This window comes from Babylonia areolata, chromosome 18 (assembly GCF_041734735.1).
Source record: "Babylonia areolata isolate BAREFJ2019XMU chromosome 18, ASM4173473v1, whole genome shotgun sequence".
Classification (NCBI taxonomy): domain Eukaryota; kingdom Metazoa; phylum Mollusca; class Gastropoda; order Neogastropoda; family Buccinidae; genus Babylonia; species Babylonia areolata.
Genome location: NC_134893.1, coordinates 12,378,115 through 12,400,090, shown reverse-complemented (window position 1 = coordinate 12,400,090; position 21,976 = coordinate 12,378,115). Strand labels below are relative to the sequence as shown.

Below are 21,976 nucleotides of genomic sequence, written 5' to 3'. Positions count from 1 at the left end.
TGGATCATAGCATGAAAATCACACTTTGAAATAGCCACGTTTCCTGTAGGTGGCCCATCATCCTCACCCCGCATATTGCCTTCCAGAGCAGAACAGTTCAGGAATGGAATGATGATATTTGGCATTATAGCTTGGATGCCATTGCTCTATAGTATGACATAAATAGTGATTCTGTTGTTCATGTAGTTTTTCTCTGTGAAGGTACATAATGAGCGCCCTATGCACACCTTTCCTCTGTCTGGTTATCCACATTTTTCACACTTTTTTTTTTTTTTTTTTTTTTTTTGACAATTCTGAAACCTTCAGTCGAATGTAAACTGTTGTAAAGCCCAAGTACGTTAACTCTTTCAGTCAGAATCTATTTTGCTTGCCCTACTTTCAATCCTGACTGCAATTTTGCTTTGCATTTTGTTTTTGAAAAGTAATCAGTTCACTTTTCTGATTATCTACTTTGGCACAGTAAATTCATCTCCAACTCTGATACTGCTCTCTTTTCATGGCCTGAGGGCGAATTTGTTGAACTATGTGATTTGGTTTCAATTTGATATGATGGTGAACATGTATAATTTTGAATCAAACAGTGGTAAGACTGAAGTGTTGCTATTCAGTGTGATCATGTGCATTTATTGTGATCTATGATGTTGTCATGTATTGAGTTTGTTTTGACAGGTGGCACCAAGTGGCAATAAGAGTTTAGTTTTTAGGCACAGACAGGGTGCATACAGCTGATAAAACACAGGGGTAGAAATGAGTATATAAAAAAAAAAGTGCTGTAAAGTGATAGGCACTCAGTTCCATCTGGTATCTGAATCACTGTACATCACATGCTGTAAAGTGATAGGCACTCAGTTCCATCTGGTATCTGAATCACTGTATATCACATGCTGTAAAGTGATAGACACTCAATTCCATTTGGTATCTGAATCACTGTATATCACATGCTGTAAAGTGATAGGCACTCAGTTCCATCTGGTATCTGAATCACTGTACATCACATGCTGTAAAGTGATAGGCACTCAGTTCCATCTGGTATCTGAATCACTGTATATCACATGCTGTAAAGTGATATGAAATGTGTAGTGGCCAAGTTCAGGAAGTCAACAGATAAGCATTTGGAATATTGTTCTGACAATAATTACAATCACTTTCTTAAAATGTCCTCACCTTTGCATTGATCTTCCCCTTCGCTTCCTGAAGTGGTGAGGCCATCAGCACAAGCAGTGCAGGTCGAAGCATACGAACCATTTAGATAGGTATCTTCTGGACAGGCAAGACACTTTGGCTGTGACATGTTTGAATATGTGTCATTGTTGTAGAACCCTGGAAAGCATGGATCTGGAACAAATTCAAAATCAAAGGCTAGATACATATCATTTTAACTAGATTTATGAAGTATACACAGTGTCATGCAAAAAGTTTCAGATGAAAATGAGAAGCAAAATGTTTTTTTGCAGACTCTGTTGTAATCATTATCACCATATATCTAAACCATATATGAATCATTTCAGCAATCTCATATTGAGAAGTGGAAGTAAAGAATTACAGTAAGAGAAGAAACCATGAATGTAACAGGTTAATCATAATAATATCTTTTAAAAAAAGTGGTATTTCTGTTGTAGAAAGCAAAAAAGCAAAATCAATCAGCCAGGACGAATCACATCCAGCTTCTGGGATTTTTGAGATGCTCGCCTCTGGTCGATGGTACAAAAGTATAAGAACAAAAACCAATCGCTTCGCCAATAGCTTTTTTTCCCAAAGCAGTCAATGCCCTGTCTCTCAAACAAATCCAATATGATAAATAGAATTGTGCAATCAACAACCATCTACCTGAAGATCTAGTCATCAGCCCCATCCATATGTAATATGCAGCTTCTGTTCAAACATGTGTGTGTGTGTGTGTGTGTGTGTGTGTGTGTGTGTGTGTGTGTGTGTAGTGTATGCATGTGTGAGTATGCACAAGTTTTTATATTGATATGCACTTGTATGTATCCTAACTTCTACTGTATCTGTGTTTGTGTATGATTTTCGATTTATGTTCGTATCTTCTTATGTACTATCCCCCTCAATATTCCTTGTGACCCCAGTACACTTGGTAATAAAGACATTCTATTCTATTCTATATTGATTTTATGTTTGCCCAGTATGCTGCATATGTATTTGTGTGAAAGCACTCAACTAGTTTTGGTCTTCTTCTTCCTTGGCTTGGACTGGCTTCTGAGGAACACATGTCGTCCAGAAATGGAGTCTGCTGAGCTAACTGGGAATGGTAAGTGGATGGCCCATAGCTAAAAAAATAACTTGATCTAAAAGGTTAAAACTATGTACCTTTCAGGAAGAAATCAGTCTTTCTGGTTAAAGATCATCACTCTGAAAATTCAACTCTCACATTTGGTGTTCAACAAGGATCTGTGCTGGGCCCTGTTTTGTTTATCATGTGCACTTCCCCTCTGTCCAAGTTAACCTACAGTCACTCACTCCCACATGAAATGTTTACTGATGACATGCAGCTACTAAAATCTGCTGTTCCTGCTGACTTTCCTTCACTCTCATAATCTTTACACGCCTGTCTTTCTGATGTTGAAACTTAGATATCATGCAATCAAGAAGGAGGGGGAATTTTGTTTAATGTCCCATTGCACATACTGGTGATTGTAGACACTTTGCTAAGGTATTGATTTTTACATTGGAGTGTTAGCGTTTAGGAGAGGAGGGGGAATGGGATGAATGGGGAGTTAGAGGAAACCCGGTAAATGGAGGGTGGAATTTGAAAACTGGAATATTTCAAATTTCAAACAACCAACTTAATTCAAATTGTGATAAAACTGAAGCTATCCATTTCTTTGAAAAGTCTCAATCCATTTCCCTTTCACTTCCTATTCCTACTTCACTCCCATTGGCTGATTGCAAAATCGAGTTCTCTGACTGTCTGTGACCTTGGCGTTCTTCATGACAGCTATCTTTTCCTGAAAGAGCATGTTGCAAAACCTTGCCAACTAGCCGACTTTGAGCTCAAGCATTTCTCTTCAATTTGCTCACTTCTAACAGGAGAAGCAACTAAGACTCTTGTCTCTTCTTACATCCTTTCTTGCCTTGACTGCTGGAATTCTGTCTTCATTTGGCTGTCCTTAATCTGTCATTCAACCTGTCCAGCACATTCAGAACTCTGCTGTTGGGCTTATTCATAAATCTTCTAGAAACAGACCTTACACTCCGTTACCTTATAATTGAACTGGCTTCCCATTGAACAAAGAATAACATATAAGTGATCTTGTCTCTGCTTCAAAGTAATTATAGGTTCTGCTCCTCAGTGCTCATATCTATCTGAACTTCTCCATATATACGTTCCCTGCAGGACCCTTCGATCCTCAGCTGACAGCAGGCCCTTTCGGCTTCCTTATTTCACACACAAACAGCTTTTTCTTTCTCTGGAACTCTCTACCACACTCTGTCTAACACAGTCAGTCCCAAAATTATTTCATGACAGGCCTGAAAACATATCTCTTTACACATTACTGTGATTAATCTATCCCTTCCCTAAGGCTGCCACTTCAGAGTGTGCTGTTTCCATCCAGATTGATTACTTGATTGTGATGTGTGTACACGAGGAGGGAGAGGCATGGTGTGAGTGCGGTCGGCGTTATGTGTATTTTGTGTTAACATGTGTGAGTGTTTGTGTATGTGTGTGTTTGTGTATGTTTGTGTGTGTTGTGTGTGCCTGTGTGTCTGTGTGTGCTGTGGGTGCATGTGCCCATGTGTGTGTGTGTGTGTGTGTGTGTGTGTGTGTGAGTGTGAGATTGTGCTTGTGTGTGTAGAAACAGGATATGGCTGTGTTGGAGATGGTCAGTCCTTCATAGAGAGAGAATCTTTCTGCAAGAATGTCAACGTTGCTCTGAGAGATAAATTTAAAAATCTATGCTCTTGAGGCAAGTAATAAATGTCTGTTCTTTCGAAATTTCAAAAGGGAATTTCTTGGAGAAAAATACATTAGTCAAATGCCTGATAGTTATGTTATTAGATTCTTAAAATTTTGAAGTAGTAATCATAAGTTGGACATAGGGAAATGCAAAGACACACCATGAGAGTTATGGTTATGTAATGTTTGTAAAATGTCTGTGGTTGGGAATGAGTTCCATTTAGAATGGAATGCCCCAAGTATGATCAACTGTGAAAAAGATATGTGCCTATAAAATATTTTTCTCCAAATTCGGTTTTTAATTTTTGTAATTTGCACTATGGAGGCAAAAAAGTCATTTTAGCTTAAAGTAAGCTCATTAACTTTGCAAATGTTGTTTAGATACTCTTTTGGGGTTAAAAGACATTTGTGTTTCTCAACTTTTATGTGACATTGTTGTGTGTTGGGAAATGTTTGTTCTGGGCATGAAATCATTACTCTGTAGTATTCCATACTCCAACAGGAGTGAAAGGATAATTAAAATTTGAAACTTGAAAGATGCATGCGTGCTTCTGTGTGTGTGTGTGTGTGTGTGTGTGTGTGTTATATTTCCTACTTTTAACAGCTTGCTCCAGTTTGATTTACTTTTGATGCTGATAGTTTCAGTGTTGTTGTCTTTTTTTTGTTTTTTGTTTTTTTAGTTCTCTGAAAGAGCATGCATAACAAGCTCACATGTTTTAAAGATAATATCAAACTACTGTTTAATTTGGTTAATAGTAGCTACTGTTTACTAGTAATCCATTTCTTTTTTTGTACCGGTGGCAGTATTTTTGTTCATCCGAAGTTGAGATACACATGACTGTCACAAAAACAAAACAAAAAAACTTGAAAAATTAGAACTGACATTTTTGAAATGCTTGTTCAAACCAAATAGGAACACTGTGACCCAAATGATTTCTAGAGAAACTGGTATTTATCCAATTAAGTGTATTTGTTAAAACGAGATTGATTCGGTTTTGGACTAGCTTAGTGTCAATAAAAACAGAAAAAGTGAAGAACTATTTTTCTTTCACTTCGGCCAGAACTTACCAACACACTGAGATGAGGAGACACGTGGCTGGTAGGAGTACTGAGCATCTTCACAAGTTTTGCAGTGGTCCTGTCCCACGAGGTCCTGATACTGCCCATCTTCACACTCACTGCATTTGCCTTCAGAGAAGAAGAATCCAGGTTCGCAAGGCACTGCAAACAGAGAAGCAAGTGATGGACTATTCCTGATCATTCTGTTTTTAGATTTTCCCAAGCACACAATTTCTGTGCTTTTTTTTTTTTTTTTTTTTAAATTCATTTATTTATTTTTCCATTCAAACAAAAAACAAAAGAGGCAAGGTTTTAAAGATGATAGTCATTTAAAATCCAACACACTATTTATTTGATTGAGAAAGAACATTTCTGTTCCCTCACTATTGTGACTTTGACCTTTCACTTCCAATCTTGACTTTTGAAAGCATCTTTATTATGGTCATAACCAATCCCTGTACCATAACTGTGAAAACTGGATGAAAAATCCAAAGCTCAACACTGCTTTTATATTTTTCCCCTTGACAGCTGTGACCTTGCACTTTACTCCCCAGACCTTTATTCTCTATGCTGTTTTGTTTTGATCAGGGCCAATCACTCTGGCCAAGTTTGATGAAGATTACATGCAGGACTTCATCTCTCTTGAACCAACAAATGTATTTCTACTGATGAGCTACATTGTGACATTGACCTTCAACTTGAATTTCTGTACAGATCATGCTGTCACAACTACCAGGTTTAACGGCAACTGAACGCTGGATATGACTTCACTGAGATTTTTCAATTTTCTAACTGATGACCGTGACCTCTGATCTCTCACCCTGCTTATCATACCATTCTGAAGGGATTAATCAGAGGATCTTACCCAATTACTCAACTAGTGGTGGGGAAAACAAACAAAATGGTCATACACGTAAAAACGTTACATGTCTGTCTGAGTGTGTATGTGTGCGAATGACACAGGAAACAAATGATGAGCGCCCAGCGGCAGCTGTCAGTTGGCACTACCCAGGTAGGCAGCCTGTTGTGCAAATGACCCCGTGTTTGACAAGTGCTTAGAGCTTGGTCTCCGAACGAGGATAGGTGCTGTATAAGTATCTATATCTATCAATCAATCAATCAAACTACAAAGTTTCATTTATATTCCACTTGAATTATGCAATCCTATTTAAACAAACACTTTAAAAAAACTCAAACAAAAAACGTATAAGTAAATGAATACATCAATAAAAAAGAAAACTCAAACAAAATATAAATGAAATTTTGCATGCTCTGCGTAAGTACTTTCTCCTCTCAATATACAAAACAATTAGGAATAAGCTAGTTTGTCTCAAAGACAGATTTTGATTTATTTCATCACATTGTAAACTATGTTACATGTTTTTTGCTTGATAGTCTGTCATTTTCTATTGCTTGTCTACTCATCATAGACATTCTCAGAAAAATGGCTGTGGCTATAATACATTCCCAAAGATAATCCCAATTCTTTCAAAGGATGTTTACTTCATAGCAGTGTCAAACACACAGGCGGGTGGCAAACTTGAAAAAAATGATCAAATAAATGTCATGTAAAATCTGATTACAAAAAAAGTTTGTGTATATTCATTTGGAAGTAACATAAGACATCAAGTTCAAGTTTTGCTGTTGCTGTCACATTATATTACATCATATCACATATGATATGACATGATATTATATGATATGATGTATGATATATGATATGATATGATATAAATGATATGATATATGTGATATGATATAGGTGATATGAGATAAACATGTGATATGATGATATGATAAACGACATAACATGATATCATATACAATAAGCAGGGTTTAGGTCTCATATTGGTCATTGGTCAATGACGCATATAATTTTGAAATGACCCATCCATTTGGCAGCCAGTCGGTCATTTGACTTATTGTTTTTTCGTAACTTAATGTTTTTTGCAAACAAGTGGAGTGATGGCCTAGAGGTAACGCGTCCGCCTAGGAAGCGAGAGAGAATCTGAGTGCACTGGTTCGAATCACGTCTCAGCCGCCGATATTTTCTCCCCCTCCACTAGACCTTGAGTGGTGGTCTGGACGATAGTCATTCGGATGAGACGATAAACCGAGGTCCTGTGTACAGCATGCACTTAGCACACGTAAAAGAACCTACGGCAACAAAAGGGTTGTTCCTGGCAAAATTCTGTAGAAAAATCCACTTCGATAGGTAAAACAAATAAAACTGCATGCAGGAAAAAATACAAAAAAATGGGTGGCGCTGTAGTGTAGCGATGCGCTCTCCCTGGGGACAGCAGCCCGAATTTCACACAGAGAAATCTGTTGTGATAAAAAGAAATACAAATACAAATACAAATTTGCATGCAGTCTCTCTCTCTCTCGCTCTCTCTCTCTCGATACACACATATATATATATATATATATATGTATATATATATGTATGGTATATATATATATCGAGAGAGAGATGGATAGATAGACAGATATAACTGTCACAAACCAGCAGATCTGATGGACAAAGTACAAATATCAGTTACAAATTTTAGTGGTGCTGGGAGGCCTGATGGGGGCAGGAACAAGCTGCTGTTTTCCTGACCCATTAATTTTGAAAATGACCCATATATTTTGTGGTGAACCAGTAAACTGACACTTGGGTGTCTTGAACCAAACACAAAAACTCTGAATCAGAATCAGAATAACTTTATTATCTCAGTAAAAGAAATGATATGATATATCATATGATGTGATGTGATATTATATCACATTATATTACATCATATTGGCTCTATCATTTATGCTGTGCATACATACACTTTGACTTTGCAGCTATACTTTTTGCATCCCCAGAATATGGTGAAAATATCTATTATACGTTGGCTTCTAGTTTGTCTTTTTTTTTTCTTTTTTTTTTTGGTATCAAAATATTTTGTTATATTCACACACACACACACACACATTCAAGAAATTATTACATAGACTGACAAAGAAAAGAGAGACAGAGATTAAGATAATATTGATAATAATTTTGATAAAACATATATGAAGCAAAGATGTTCTCTATACAATTAATTCACATGCAGCAATGTGCTCTAGCAACAGAACAGTGAAAGGGCAAAATTAGAAGCAAAGATGTTCTCCACACAGTTAATTCACATAAATCAATCTGTTCTACTAGCGGAACAGCGAAATGACAGGACTTCTTCTTCTGCGTTCACTCGTATGCACACGAGTGGGCTTTTACGTGTATGACCGTTTTTACCCCACCATGTAGGCAGCCATACTCCATTTTCGGGGGTGTGCATGCTGGGTATGTTCTTGTTTCCATAACCCACCGAAGGCTGACATGGATTACAGGATCTTTAACGTGCGTATTTGATCTTCTGCTTGCATATACACACGAAGGGGGTTCAGGCACTAGCAGGTCTGCACATACGTTGACCTGGGGGATCGTAAAAATCTCCACCCTTTACCCACTAGGCGCCGTCACCGTGATTCGAACCCGGGACCCTCAGATTGACAGTCCAACGCTTTAACCACTCGGCTATTGCGCCCGTCGAAATGACAGGACAAGTGCACATCATTAAATCACAGACTTGTTTATAATATACCCATCTCACCAATCAATACATTACAGAGGGAGGGTTAAAAGAGCAACTTACTACATTTCTCTGTGCCTCCAATGGTGACCTTGACGCTCCTGGCACCACAAGTTATTTTACGTGACTGCACCTCAGTTACGCTTGTTGTTATGCTCGCGATATCATCTGAAGTTGCACAGCCTGGTTCCAAGTCTGACATATTAAATAACTCATTTGAATTTTGCAGCACAGTGTGACATCCATCCAAAGCTGTGGTATTGTAGAGGACAAGGTGGACTGTAGAAATCACCTGAAACAAAAAAATAAATATATGCATGATGCTACGACTAATACCAGTGATGATAATATAATAATAATACTAATAATAATGACAATGATTAATAAAATAAATAATAAAATAATAATAATAATGGGTACACGGTCTACAGAGCGCCATGTCTCAGGTACTAAGTGCATATACGCATTCAAACCACATATATGTATGATCTCAAAACACACACACACACACGCTCACACACACACACACACACACACCACATACACACACACACACACACACACACACACACACACACAGAACACAAGTGTAAATAGGTTACATTTGTATACAAGAAAGTTATGAAAAATGAGAACAGATACTGCCTACAATATTGCTGAAACAGGTTGGAATTGACGTTTCACAAGAAAGATCAGATAGAGTCATACAGCCTGACATGAAGAGGTGAAGAATTCCAAAAGCTTTGGACCATTAACTGCCCTGTGAATTAAGAGAATATAAACAAATTTCAATAATTAAATAAGGTCCACAAGAACTTGACATAAGCATTCATGGCACACAAATTTTATTGGTGTATGGTAAGTGCAAGAAACTGTGTGAACATTTTTAAAAACATACTAATCATATTCAATACGACCACTTTCATTCACGCAGTCAAAAAAAAAAATTATACAGCAACATGAGGCATGCAATTACTGTGAAATCGGCAAATGCCAGTCATTGCTTTTGTTTGCTGTTCTTTCATTATATCTTGCAGCCAGTGCATCCTTGAAGTGGATGACACTCCATTGTGTGGGCCCAGTCTCCCCATTTAAGCCCACAGCACACTCAACTCTGGGTAGGAGCCGGCCACAGGCCGAAAAACCCACCTCTGCTAGGATTTGAACCCGTGTCCTCCCAGCCGTCAGTCCGCGACGCTAACCACTTCGCCACGGCGGCTGGTTAATCAAACAAACTTACCATGACTTGATGTAGCAGTGTTTGACAGAGATTAGCTTTCCTGTGTCACAGAAAATAGCAGTCCTTACAGGATGAATGGTCCAGAATAAATGAAACCAACAGCTAATATGAATTATGTCTTGCAACAACCCAAGCTTTTTCATAGGAGAATCAACACCCACAGATGAAGAACAGGGATGCATAGAGGCTATCAACATGAACCATGGTCACTATGTTAGACAAAATATAATCCAAAGAAATATGCAAATATCAAAATGACAACTTCTGTACGTATAACTTTCACACAGACACCAAACCAAAACGAAGCGTTAACAGTAATTCATAACAGTGATACATAAGATAACAGCAACTTTGATGAACAGCTGAATCTTGTATGTGGTGGCAGTTCTGAGGGCAGTAGGTGAGTCAGAAGTTTCTACTCTATGATACTGATGTGGGAATGTGGCAGAATGGTCCAGACACTCATCTGCCAATACAGTGTCGGTGAGGGTCTGCTTTCGATTCATGGTCCAACCCTTTTTCCAAACTTTGACTGAACAATGAAACTGAGTCATTCGATGGGGCGATAAACTGAGTGGCAACATAAGTTTATTCTCTGGCTTAATCCTGAAAAAGAGACCCACTGTAATAGGTACACAAATATATACATATATATATATGTATATATATATATATATATATATATATATATATATATATATATAGGCATGCACTCAAGGCCTGAGTGAGTGAGTTGGGTTATTCTGCTGGTCAGGCATCTGCCTAGCAGATGCGGTGTGGCATATATGGATTTGTCCCAACGCAGTGATGCCTTCTTGTGAAAATGAAATTAAAAAACTGAAACTAATGTGGTTTTGTACATAACGTGGATTTTTGTTTGTTTTTGTTTTGATCCTGATTTCACCAGTAACTTTGCTGAGATGTGTCATCAAAAAATGAAACACAGTGAAGATGAATGAAACAAGGTTTATTTGGTGATTAGTTTACTAATTGATGACTTGTTCTATGATAATTCCCATTTACACTGAACCATTTTTCAGAGAGACAAACAATAAGGCAAGCGAGTGCCAATTAAATGTGTCTCAGTGTGCATGAGCATCAACACATACAAGCAACACAACAACAAAAACTGCACAGTCACTTACTTTAACAGGACTAGGTATTTCCGAGGTCACATCAGAAACATTGAAGTTCACATCTTGACTCTGGGCACAGCCGCTGACAGCACGTTCAGGAATTTGCTTTTTCAGTTGGCTAACTATTGCATTGCGACAAGATCCAATCAGGAAGCTTCCGGTGTATTCTATTTTGACCACATACTCACTGTCAACATTCTGGATTGCTGCAACAAATGTAAGACATTTAGTCAAGATTATGGACAGCTGCAACTAATGTTACAACTTTCCTTCTGCAAAAATAACAATCAAACAAATGTAAGATTTCTTTTTTATTTAGTAAAACAACATTATGCAGCAAATTTGGATCTACCTGCCCTCTGAGAAAATCATAAACCTGCTGCATAAAGGGTGTCTGAGTCACTGTGGAGCTCTTCTTCTTCTTCTGCGTTCGTGGGCTGCAACTCCCAGTTCACTCGTATGCATACAAGTGGCCTTTTATGTGTATGCCCGTTTTTGCCCAGCCATGTAGGCAGCCATACTCCATTTTCGGGGGTGTGCATGCTGGGTATGTTCTTGTTTCCATAACCCACCGAACGCTGACATGGATTACAGGATCTTTAACGTGCGTATTTGATCTTTTGCTTGCGTATACACACGAAGGGGGTTCAGGCACTAGCAGGTCTGCACATATGTTGACCTGGGAGATCGTAAAAATCTCCACCCTTCACCCACCAGGTGCCGTCACCGTGATTCGAACCCGGGACCCTCAGACTGACAGTCCAACGCTTTAACCACTCGGCTATTGCGCCCGTCACTGTGGAGCTCAAAGAAAGGGAGCTCAAAGAACACAAGAAGACTTCCCAATGCTCAAACCTGGTAGTGAGAGGGAAGCACTTTGACTTGCACAAAATGTACATATGGTGTTCTGGATTAGCATGCATTTTGCTTGAAAGGAAATTTTCTGTCTAAAATTACGTTTAAATAACATACTTACCGTGACCCAACTAGTGCAGACTCCAGCAGGGGTCTGACATTCCTGTCCTGTGCAAACTACTATCCGCCTATGCGGAGAAAACGAAACTACAGGTAACCTCCCCTTTGTCCCGCTAGCTAGCGCCCTTTTTTTCCAGCAGCCATCATGATTCCTGTTCTTGTGCTCTTCATACGGCTAAGTTTTTTTTTGTATTTTCTGCCTGTCTGTTGATTCTCTGGTGTTCTTGTTTGTTGTCAAATTATGTCTCCAACCAGGTAACATGAATTTTACACAACATCCTGCTTGGCCCAGGAATGTATAGCTCTCACATAGGTCAATACAGACCCAGGCATGTCTTCTTTTGGAAAAAAAAATCCTGACTATGTCAAACACAAGAAAGGTCCTGCAGTGTTCTGTTTCCGTCATTCTCACCAGATGTTAATTCCACATCAGTCTTTTAAACCAGCTCAAACCAAGGAGAAGTTACTCTAAAGAAAGCAAATGGCTTGATGAGCAACAACTGAAATCTGATAAAAGAGGGTCAAAACAATTTTTTTTATAACTCCAAAGGGTGCTCAGTCTCTCCCAAGCCCTTCCACAAGAGAGGGAACAATTTTCCAGCACATGCAAGAAGCAGTTTCGAATCCCACTCTTGCCCTTTCTCCTATGTCTGACTGGAAAATCAAACTAAGCATCTAGTCATTTGGATGACACGATAAACTGAGAGCCCATGTGCAGCATGAACTAGGCGCACTGAAAAAGAACCCATGGCAACCAGCGTGTTGTCCCCTGGTAAACTTCTGTAGAAAAAAATCCACTCTGGTAAGTATACAAATATATATGCAGGCACTCAAGGCCTGAGTAAGCGCGTTGGATTATGCTGCTCATCAAGCATCTGCCTAGCCGCTTTGGTGAAGTGCATATGGATTTGTCCAAACACAGACACACCTCCTTGAGAAACTGAAACTGAAACTAACATCAGGCTTATGGACCTAGCCCTCTTCAGTGCCTTTGTACTTGGAACATGTCATGCCAACACACACCCATGATACATCCGAGACAACACTGATGGAAGGAAATTCAGCTGGTTCTGTGGATCAGGCTGATCATGCATCGATGCTGTGCAGACGGAAGCTGATCATGAATGCCTGTTAGACCTTCAGTTTAGCATTTTCTTTTTTTGAGGTTCTTGTTCTTCCATACATTCTTTGTCAGAATATGATCATAAGCGAGCATAGAGGTGGGTACAACAGCAGACTGGTTAGAATGTTGGACTTTCAATCTGAGGGTCTTGGGTTTGATCTTGGTATCAAATCCTGGTGGATTAAAGGTTGAAATAGGTGTATTTTCTTATCTCCAATGTCAACACAGATAACTTACCATTGGCAAGCACAGAAGTGGGTGCAATAGCTAAATGGTTAGATGTTGGACTTTCAATCTGAGGGTCTTGGATTTGATCCTGGTACCAAATCCTGGTGGATTAAGGGTTGAAATAGTTAGAGTTTTTTTTTTCCTTATCTCCCATGTCAACTTATGTGAAAATCTGCTGGTGCCTAAATCCACTTCATATGTATAGTCATGCAAAAGATTAAATACACATGTTAATGCGTCCTTAACCCAACAGAGCATGCACCCCACCACCACCCCCTACCCTGACACCACAACCACACACCTGCTTAACAACCAAAATGGAGAATAATCAACAGCCATACATGTAATCACTTACAAACACAGGATCGCGCAGGTAAAGATGGTGTCCAGTCATTAGTTCCCTCACACTGATAGTTCATCGATGTTGAACCATCTTGGAAAGCGAAGCCCTCATGGCATGTGACAGTGCAGCTCAGTGCTCCGCTGACAGGATCACTGCAGTTCACATTCGCATTCTTGGACAAGATGTTTGAACTGATGTCTGTGGTCAGGCAGGTCGTAGCTGCACAAGCACAAATACACCCTTAAAAACAACAAAATAAAAGTATGACACTGACACCTTTATTCTGTATAAAAATACTAAGGTTTGTGACTCTCAGACGTTCTTCTATTTTCATAAAAGATACAGACTGTATGTGCAGCAAATGGAGTTTTAAAACAAATTCACACACACACACACATACACACACACACACACACTTGAAAATGGAACAGACCGTTCTCATAGTCTATTCAATGATACAATTTCAGATCAGTGTGTGAATCAATTAGAAATCATAACTGTCAAAGTAAATAATAATGTTTTGATTAAGATTCTCTTTCCTAGAAATGAGCAAAACCACAAGGGTTCTTTTTTTATTTTTATTTTAATCCTACCACAATGCATTTCAATTCTGATTTCTCAAAAAACAAACAAGATTAGATGTTTTTTATGTGGTATGAAAGAAAACCATCAGCACACTTTTAAACATTGAACCAGGTTGCCAACCTTTGTAGAAGGGTTTCGACACACTTATATACACAAGTAAACAAATACACACACATACATACATACACACATGAACTCCCACACAAACACACACACCCAACTTTCATGCAGACATGTTCACACATATGCGCATGCGCGCGCACACACACACACACACACACACACTCACACACACACACACTGAAGACTTTGCTCACCACTTCAAAGACATATTTTCATCTCAATTTTTGTCCAAAAAAGGAATTGGAAAACATCACAAACTCACGCTTTATATCCACAACGAAGGCGCACTGTCTCTGGAAACCAAACACATTGGTGGCTGTCACACGATACACAGTCTTGCCCACCTTGCTGGGCTCCACAGTAACAACTTGTGCGGGATTAAAAGACAAAGTGACGTCACTGTCAGAGCTGACATGACCAGTCAGGTCGACATTGTACGATGTAGTGTTCATATCCAAAGTCAGGTATTCTGGACAACTGAGATCAGGAATAGAAGCAGGATCTGGAAATAAAATAAATATTCCATTCAGATATCAGATACTCCGCATCACCAACAAACAACAAAAATTCATGTGACTGCAGATTCACCACAACGGAATGATAGATCTGCTCCAACAACAACAAAAACAACAACCCCAAACACCGTCAATATTCAGCAAAACACACACACACACACACACACACACACACCACATAACAGAAATGCCTACAATATGTTAACTGTGACACAAATGTATCTTGCTTGGTCTTTTGATGGTGATGTGAATTCTTCGGCCATGTAATGTCTGGTTTGTGGGTGATGATGACTGACATAAGGAAATGACTGTTCTTCCATGTGAAGTGGTAGCCTGCAGGATAAGTGCCCACACTGAACTGTGCAAGGAGGAATTTTTGTTTAATGTCCCGTCACACATATCGGTGACTGAAGACATTTTGTTAAAGTATTTATGAATACATCTAAGTATTATCGGTTAGAAGGGGTGGGAGATGTGGATGAATGGAGGGTTGGGGGAAACTGGGCAAATGAGGGTAAAAATGTGGGTGAAATTTGGAAGAAAAACAAAACAAACAAAAAAAACCCCTCTAAATACAGTGACCGGAAATTACTTAAAGGACTTCGTAAAGAACTGTGCAAAATGACAGGAACATGACTATCAATCAATGTGCAATTTTTTTTAATAAAAACAAAGCAAAATTTTTGTTAAAAAAACAAAAACACACACAAAGTTTACAGTAAAACGACTGCAGAAATACTAGTAGCTTCCTGGCCCTTCCGGGTAGTGCAATGTCATTAAAATCAGAGTATTTGGAAATAACTTCTTTTCTTTTTCAGTATTTCAAAGCCAAAATCAGTAGAGTGTCGACAGACACAAAATTTCCAGTAAAATGAATCTGTAAATGTTTACTAAATACACAGACAGAGACACACACACACATGCTCATGACAACTTACCATTCACTTCCAAAGTGACATTACAAGTGACCGAAAGACCAGCTGAATCTGTGGCGGTGAAAGTCAGGCTGAAAGTACCTTGGTCCAAAACTCTACCACTGTTGTACCACTCGGGTGATACTGTCACTTTGACCAACCCTGAGTTATCTGTGGCATTGGGAGTTGGAATTTTAGTCCTTGGATTGCTATACAGTTCCATTTTGAAAGGCTCCGTTGGACAGTCTGAAAATTTAGGCTTTTCAACATCTGCAAACAAAACAAGAAAAATATCACCAGTTTTGTTATCTTCTCTCTGCTACTGTGTCATGAAAACTACTATCAAATGATTAATTTACAATAGCTTAGAATTATAATATTTAAAATTATTATGAATTTTAACAAGGTTTTGACAAACAATGTAGTGTTTATCTGAAGAAGAATCTCTCTCTCTCTCTCTCTCTCTCTCTCTCTCTCTCTCACACACGCACACACACACACAAACAAATATACACACACACATGCACACAGACACACACACACACACACACACACACAGAGTTGTTGTTTTTTTAATCACCCTGGCAGATATACAATACTGTGATTTACAATCTGCTGACATTCATTTCTCTTGAACTTTTATATATATATATATTTTTTTTTTTTTTTTTTTTTTTTTTTTTTTTACATATTTGTGTCAGTATGTGAAACAACATTCCTCAAAGTGTTTGTCTCAGTCTAAGAAAAACTAATATCAGAGAAAGTCTTTCTTGAATATAAGAGAAAGACAGAAATACCAGTTGTGTATACTTTTTCAGGAGTGGGACGTGGGGGTGGGGTTCATTGCAAAACTGTGACCTTCAAAATATATTTTAGTGCACTCTAGTTTTGATCTGGTAGTAGCAGTAGTAGTGTAGTAGCCACTGCAGGCTGTGATGCCTTGTTACCCCCCTTCTAAAATTGCATTCATTTGGTGGTTTGGTATGTCCACTTAGTATCCGCTAGTATCCACTTATCTGGTGATCAATCATGTGTCACGCACAATTAGTATAAAAATATGTCTTGATGGGGATGTGAAAAAACAAGAAAAAAGCAACAAAAAAAGCTTAAAACCATGAGTCTAAAGCAGCTTTTCAGAACCGCAACAACACTTTTTCCTGCCCAACTTCTGTTAGACAGAATTTTTAACAAGTTCAAGTTAAGTGTTTGGGTTTGTTCCAATGTACCTTTTATTTACCTGTGTGCTAGCTGAATCAGTAGCGTAAGCAGCACTGACTTGAAGTTGTGTACCTTGTAAATGGAGAGACTTACCACTCTTTACTATTTGTTAATCATTTCATCTCCTGGCCTCATTGTTTGTTAATGTCAAGTTCAGCGATACTTCTTAAAAGTTTTCTTACCAACACAGACGGGTTCAGACAAATCCCAGTAGGTAGTGTTGGAAGTACTGTTAAAGGTGCATGTTCTGATGCCATGATCTGGGGCGAAACCACTTCGCTGACAAGCGTAAACCACCTCACCCCCCACCTCAAAGTTGGCACTTGTTTGATTCATGCCGCCTGGAGTGCCAGGGTCTGTGCACCTTTCACCTGAAGACAAGATCAGCTTGTGTGAACAGCAAGAAAATATTTCCATGGTGGTAGATCAAACATAATATAATTCTGTTTGCCCTTTTCCATCAATTTTTGAATAGTGTGCTCCATATCTTTCACTATTCAAAATTTACAATTACTACTATAAATTACTACTACTACTACCTGTGATTATTCTATTCATTCAATTATAATATCCTCTCTTTTTTTCTTTTTTTTCTTTTTTTTATCTATCGACTTATCTGTTCATTTACTCACTCCTCCCACCCCCAGCCCTACTTTGCTATCATCAGCAGTTTCCCCCTCCCCCATTCACTTACCCCCTCCTTTATTCATGTGTCCATCTATCCTTCTTTCCACTTCCCCATACATTCATATACTTCTTGTGTACCTGTGATTAGAGTTCTGTTCACACATCCATACATTTTTCTGTCCTATCTATCCTTCATCTTATTGATTCATCCATTTCTCCTCATTTATTCACTAGTTTACTTTCTCATCCACCCATTTATCTATTTATGGAACTGTTCACCATCCATTTGTTATCTCACTCCAGCACTGCCCTTCTTTTTCAGTGACAGTGAATCTACCTTCTAACTCATCCATCTCCCTCGCCTTATACTACCCATCATCCCTCCTAGCAACCCCCACTGTCACAATGCAACATACCAGCCAACTACTTTCCCTTTCCACTGCTGTCTTCTACGTACGCTGCAGTACCCTACCTTGTGCCGGTCCATACTTAGATTCCCACCTACAGGACCCTTCCCTCACACATAACCCTCCTAATAACCCTTCACTCACACACACACACACACACACAAAGGGCTTAACTCTCTCCATACGAACGGTGAAAGAGACGACGTTAACAGCGTTTCACCCCAATTACCATCATCAAAATATTGCAAGCAGAAGGCTCTTATACTGAAGAGGTGAATGTTGGCAAAGAATACCACAATTCTGACGACGGAAGCTAAAGGTTGGGTCATTCAGACACCCACTGGACATCCGAGGGGTCTGTGTAGAGGAGAAGAGAGGACTGGCCGTACTGAGTGAGTTAACATGCCCCTCCACCATGACCCTATCTAATCTCTCTCAAAACAATTATATCTAAGCACTCACATAAAAAGACACAAACATGTATCTTCATAATCTGGCCTCATACTCACAAGAAGAAAAGGCCAAGTATACATGGAACTACACACACTGACATGCACATAACAACACATACCACTAATCCACCCACACTCACACCCCCACACGCGCATACACATACAAAACCAAATAATTTCTTACATGCTATGTTTCCTACATGTTTTTGAATTCAATTTCACTTCCTGTTGAAGTTCACTGAACTCTCTCCCCCTACCCTTTACCCTCTTCTTACTTCTATGTTGTATTATTTATCTATTTATTCACATATACACTAAAATAACTTTTAGAATATTTTGTTTATTGTTCACTTATCTATTTACATATAAAGCTTTTCAAATATTTTATTTTGTGATGTGTATGGTTATTCTTTATCATAGGCAAATCTAAATCCTCTCTCTCTCTCTCTCGTTCTCTCTCTCTCTCTCTCTTTTCTTTTACACTGCAAATTGTTTATTTTTTTCTTCAATGCTTTGGGTGTAAAAAAAGGAAATGAATTGGGTTCAACAGAGATTTTATTGTCATTGTACGCTAAATGAATTACTATTTTGTATTTTTCTTCTCCATCTACTCTTTCTTTGTGTGCTTTTTTTTTATTTTATTTTTTTTATTTTTTTATCTCACTTTGGCATGTTTTTCATAAATAATTTATTGTCAAAAGCTATGAATTAAAACAAAACAAAACAAAAGAACAAAAAAACAAAACAACAACGACAACAAACCTAAAAAACACACTAAAGTTCTGCATTCTTTCCACTTCCAGTGTAAGATTCATGACAGCATACAACACATGAACTGCTAAGTCCTTTTTCATTTTTTCTTCTTTTTGTTATACATCTCCATCTTTGTATGTTTGATTGTTCTGTCTGTAGAAACCAAGTGAGTTGTTTCCTCCTCTCTTTTTGTATTGTAACCTCATTCATTCTCCATCTACGAAATGAGCACAATGCTATGCCTTTCTGCTGTAAGTATCACAGCTTTCAAATCATCTTACAGGAGAGTGATATCATAAACTGAATTCAAGAACGTACCAATGCAAGTCAGGTTTCCAAGTCCCCATCGTCCATTCGCCTCACAAGTCACAGTGTCATTTCCGTTCGTAGAAACCCCTTCCTTTTGAAACCCTGTGATACAGCTGAATTCAAAGGAGGATCCCAGACCTGTAGAATCAGGCTCCATGAAGTCTGCTCCAGCAATGGTAGTCAGGTTCCCACAATCAACCGCTGAAAAATGAAAGGGCTCAAGTCTTCGAATAGTATTTAGAAATTCAATGCATTGCAGAGTCCGCAAATTTGTCTCTTAACGCAGATTTGTTTCTCTGCACTGATTGAACAAGACAGCTACACGATAGTATTGTTTTGATAACTATTTTGTCTCTTATGCAGATTTATCTCCTTGCACTGACAAGACAGCCACACGATATTATTGTTTTGATAACTTCCATGATAAAAAAAACCCCCAAACCAAAAAAAAAACAACAAAAAACACACCCGGACACTGCCCTGGTGATCTTTACCTTGAAGTCCACAAATATTTGAAAGAGGATATCAAATGAAGAACCTTCAAGTTTACCAGAGGTGAAAGGCAATAATAATAACAGTAATAATTTTAATATAATGTTGCACTGTAGAGCAATCATAACCAAGCTCTCAGCACTTTACAAATCCAGTACTTAAAAAGAAATAAGAGAGCACATGAGATACTTGAGAAACGTTGTTTGAGAGATGTCTTGAACAGATTACATCAATATGTTATCCCATACGCAAAAAAAGTACTTTTCGTTATGGCTGAGTTGATATATAACTGAACAGGAACAACTGCATTGAATCACAGAGACCAAGAATTTGACCAGCTTGTCATTAGCTTTGTGGCATATTCACCTTACATGCACAAGAACTAAATCAAAGAAGCTGGTGAGCCATTTATGAATATGAAATCATGCTAGACATACCTGGACAATGAGGTTTGTCTCCTTGCAAGTGAAAGCTATCGGTTTCACTGTCGTAGGCACAAAACAGGGTTTTGTTGTAGATCTCTGGTCCATGTATAGATTCTGATTTACACTCCAACACAACTGTATCTCCTGGGTTAGTGGTGTCATTAGGATAGACGTTCAAGAACAGACCTGTTGGTTGCAGGACTTCACAAGTTGTGCCTGCAACATGACAACAAAGATTCACGCATATTTCCTTGCTGGGCTGTTTGAGGGTAAAATTAAATCAAACGAATGAGCACAATACCATCACAGAGCTTTCCAAAAATATCTTACAAAGTACATTTCCAACACATTTCAAAACCACAAAGCCACTTTTTTCAACCAAGTGTATCTCCAAGCCCTTATTAAACCACCAAGCCCCCCCCCCCCCTTTTTTTTTTTAATCTGGAGAAGAAAAGGGAATGGTGTATGATAAAAATGTACAATATGGTAATTTTTACTTTTTATTCCTATTAGTTCTGAGAAGAAAAGGGAATGATGTGGGATTTTTTTTTTAAATATATAAGAAGGGAATTTTGATTTTTAGTCTTATCATTTACAGCCCAACCAACTAAAACAGGTCATATCAGAAGTAAAAACAAGTCATAAAAAAAAATTGCTAAAAGAACCGTGTCAGAATTAAAAACAAACAAACAAAAAAACCCATAGAAGATACAAACTACAAAATGAAGATACAAAGAATGATCCTCCCCGTGGAAACAGCATCAATACTATGGTTTACCCACCAAGAGGTTCAACATGATCAAGAACAGCTATGACAGAATGGGTTGTACAGTCATCCATGAGGGACAGTCCATCGGACAGTTCTAGGTCAAGACTGATGTCAGGCAAGGACGCTCTCCTGTCTCTGTTTTTCTTCCTATCTGTCACTGATTGGATTATGGAAAAAATCCACAAGACAAAGAAGAAACCGAGTCCAGTGGACACTTTGAAAGCAGCTTGATGACTTTGACTTGCGAATGATCTTTCCCTGCCGTCCCACAACCACTAGAAAATGCAGGAAAAAGACCACAGTAATAGCAGACAACACCTCACAAGTAGGCCGCAATATCCAAAAGAGGAAGATGGAGATCACGAGAATAAATGCGAGTGGTGCTGAGCCAGTCACACTCTTACTTAGGTAAGACACTGGAAGAAGTGGAATCATCAACGTATCTTGGAAGCAAATTGACATGTAGCGTGGAACAGATGCAGATGTCAAAGCAAGGACTGGCAAGGCCAGCTGTCAAACAGTTCAAAAACATCTGGAGCTCCAGAGTGCTGTCAGAACAAACTAAAATCCAACATTTTGACTCCAACATGAAGTCAGTGCTGCTGTATTGTGCTGAGACATGGAGGATGATAAAGACTACCCTTAAGAACATACAGAATTTCATCAACAGCTGTCTGAGAAGAATCCTCCAGATCCATTGGCCAGACAAGATCAGCAGCATTGACTTCTGGATGACGGGTGGAATAGCCGAGTGGTTAAAGCGTTGGA

The 21,976-nt window shown here is 38.6% G+C and overlaps 1 protein-coding gene across 2 annotated transcripts in view; it reads right to left on the bottom strand.

The window, feature by feature from the left end:
- LOC143292455 (uncharacterized) overlaps nt 1–21,976 on the bottom strand; it is a 193,297-nt gene that overhangs the window by 117,079 nt on the left and 54,242 nt on the right. For both annotated transcript variants that reach the window (XR_013056651.1, XM_076602746.1), the window contains exons 20-29: nt 20,452–20,655; nt 19,532–19,723; nt 17,157–17,345; nt 15,781–16,026; nt 14,590–14,829; nt 13,632–13,838; nt 10,960–11,156; nt 8,638–8,866; nt 4,982–5,134; nt 1,165–1,335 (exon numbers count right to left, since the gene is read on the bottom strand). Coding sequence is in view for 1 of the 2 variants with exons in the window: in XM_076602746.1 (XP_076458861.1) it covers nt 1,165–1,335; nt 4,982–5,134; nt 8,638–8,866; nt 10,960–11,156; nt 13,632–13,838; nt 14,590–14,829; nt 15,781–16,026; nt 17,157–17,345; nt 19,532–19,723; nt 20,452–20,655 (2,028 nt within the window). In the remaining variant the exon portion in view is untranslated. The remainder of the gene's footprint in view (nt 1–1,164; nt 1,336–4,981; nt 5,135–8,637; nt 8,867–10,959; nt 11,157–13,631; nt 13,839–14,589; nt 14,830–15,780; nt 16,027–17,156; nt 17,346–19,531; nt 19,724–20,451; nt 20,656–21,976) is intronic.